Source organism: Pteropus vampyrus, unplaced genomic scaffold (assembly GCF_000151845.1).
Source record: "Pteropus vampyrus isolate Shadow unplaced genomic scaffold, Pvam_2.0 Scaffold131, whole genome shotgun sequence".
Classification (NCBI taxonomy): Eukaryota; Metazoa; Chordata; class Mammalia; order Chiroptera; family Pteropodidae; genus Pteropus; species Pteropus vampyrus.
In genome coordinates, this window is record NW_011888912.1 from 1,998,527 (window position 1) to 2,001,089 (window position 2,563).

A 2,563-nucleotide genomic window follows, 5' to 3' on the forward strand; every position below is an offset into this window, starting at 1 on the left:
ACACTGCACTTTGCACCCAGCTCCTGGCATTTATGACGGACAATACACTGGGAGCAGAGGGCGGGACCAGGACACACAGGCAGGTGGGAGGGGGCTGCTCCGCTCTTGGGGTCGTAAGCCAAGGGGCCCAGGTCGGGGACCAGCCACGTCCTCCGCGGGCCTAGCTCAGGAGTCCCGAGGACGCTGCCCCGAGAAGCCAGGTTCCACTCTGGCCCTGAGCTCTGCTCTCCGCTCCACCGGAGCCACTCTGCTCGGCGTGGGGGGTGGGGAGGCTGCCCAGTCCCCCCACGCCCCAGCCGGCCGGCGCCCATCAGCCTGCTTTGTGTCCCATGTCAGTGGGATGGAGAAAGGACCCGGCCCGGAGGACAGACCGCTGCTGCCCCACACGGGGAACGACCCGTCGGTCCTGGAATGTGAAGGGAAATAGCTCTGTCCAGGGTGGAGGCAGGTGAGTCCAGCAGGTGTGGGGCGAGGTGGAAAGGCGCCATCTGGTGGCCAGAAGCAGAACTGCAGGGTGTCCCTCTGGCGGACCAGGACACTGACCAGCCCCTGCCTGTGTAGGCAGGACAGGGTGGGGGCTGGATGTGCCCTCAGCTCTCAGCCAGAACATTCAGGAGCATCCAGCGGCTCCAGGGGCAGGGGCCCCAGAGGAAGGGGACTAGCAAGGGGCTCGGAAAGGAGGGGGCCATCCGATGGCTGGAGCCGTGGGGGCTGGGGTGAGCTGTGCATCGGGTGCTGAGGGTGTGCTGTGGAGGTCACCAGTCACCGAGGCGGGACAGAGGGCTCCCAGGGGCACCCAGTTCCTGAGCTGTCGTGACACGGAGCTCCCACGTGGAGCCAGCACAGCCCTGTCTTCACAGACACCCGCCTCCCCTCTCCCACATGCTCGCCGCCAGAGCCACAGAAATGGCCAGACACTGGGGCTTTAATGAAGGCCGCTCTGCACGTCACAGCAGTCGAGGGAGGCAGCGGGGGCGGTGTGTCTGTGAACCCCAGCTCCGGGGGGAGGCACTCAGGCTGCAGGCAGAGGTGGGGCAGGGTGGGGCCGGGGTGCAGAGAGGTGCAGGGGAAGGAGCACGCAGGGGCCCAGAACCAGCGCGGCAAGTGGCCTGTGGGGACAGAGAGGCGGCAGCCGTCAGTCCCGCTGACCATGTGCCCTTGGCGGGTCCCTGACTTCCCCGGGCACAGGCAGCCCCTGGACTTCTCAGCCCACAGGGCCTCCCAGGAAGCCTGGGCCCCAGCTCCCTCCCCATCCATCTGAGCCCCTGCTGGCCTCCTCCAGGAGGCCCTCCCTGCCTGCTCAATCCCCACCTGGCTTCATGGCCTCGCCCGCTCGCGACCTGCCCTCCCTGTCTCTGATGCCCGCCATCCCTCCGGAGAGAGTCCACCCACAGAGCCCTGCCCTGAGCCCCTACACGCCCCGCACTCCCTCAGAGGGCCCGACTCTGCTGCTCCGTCCCATTGTTCCCCCAGCAATGTCCTCGGAGAGGATGCTGGACCCCCAGGGCAGGGCCTGGGGTGCAGGGCGCTTTACAGGGTACCCCGGAGGTATGAAAATAGCTTAAACTTTCAGAAAGTGGGGGCCGGAGGGCCCTCAGGGGTCCTGTAATCCTCAAACCCTTGCATCGGAACTTGGAGGGCAGCTCTCCCCAGAGCTCCATTCAGTGGGCCCGGGGTGGGATGGACCACCTGCAGCCTGGGGCAGTGGCCATGCCGCTGGTCCCAGAGCCACACCCAGAGAACCACAGGTCGGCTACAACCCCAGTTACTGACGAGGGGACCTCCACAGGTGACCCGCCCAAAGTCCCAGGTGCTGATCCAGGGCTGGGCCCACGGGAGCGACCCTCATCAGCACCCCCCGCCTGTGGCGTGGCCGCCAGCCTTGTCCGGGGGCCCCACCCCGCCTTCAGACTCGGGGGCCCCGGGAGGAGGGGCTGGTCCGCAGGTACCTCTACTGGGTGGTCGGAGACTTGGCAGCGTCGAACATCTTCTTCCGGCCCTCCATCCCGGACATGGCCTCCACATTCTTCCTCCAGTCACCCACCTCCACGGGCCGCTCCTGGGGGCCGGCCACATGCGGGTCAGAGACTGGCCGGACCCTCACCACGCCGAGGCTCGGCGGGCAGCGGGCGCTATGTGGGTCGGGAGTTCTGGGCGACCGTGATGGTGATGGGCTGGTTCCCACCCCACTCCCGCCCCCCGCTCCCCTCCTGGTGGGACGCTCGGCAGCTCGAGGCCACCTCCTCCAGGAAGCCTTCCTCCTGCTCATTGGGCTCATGCCCCACTTCATCAGCACACTGTCTGGTCCACTGCTTCCCGTTAGGATGCGCTTTGGGCCGGAGACCACGCTTCTCACCCGCCCGTGCTGCTCGGGGCGTGGACGCTGCGAGCTGGCCCAGTCTGAGTGATCTGTGGCTGGGCGGGAGGCTGAGCTCGGCCCCCGCGCTTGTGCCCGTGTGCAGTGACGGTGAGGGCCTGCTGTCTGCGTGACAGAGGGCGGGGTCCCCTGCCCCTAACCCCCACGCCCTCTTCGCCGGGGTGTTTGGCTCCTGGGTCTGGCTTT

The 2,563-nt window shown here is 67.6% G+C and overlaps 1 protein-coding gene across 1 annotated transcript in view; it reads right to left on the reverse strand.

Annotated features, from left to right (window-relative positions):
* Positions 1-907: 907 nt before the first annotated feature.
* TNNI1 (troponin I1, slow skeletal type) overlaps positions 908-2,563 on the reverse strand; it is a 7,074-nt gene continuing 5,418 nt past the window's right edge. Inside the window, exons 7-8 of the mRNA XM_011367269.2 lie at positions 1,950-2,059; positions 908-1,109 (exon numbers count right to left, since the gene is read on the reverse strand). Coding sequence (XP_011365571.2) covers positions 1,952-2,059 — 108 coding nt within the window. The 3' untranslated portion in view covers positions 908-1,109; positions 1,950-1,951. The remainder of the gene's footprint in view (positions 1,110-1,949; positions 2,060-2,563) is intronic.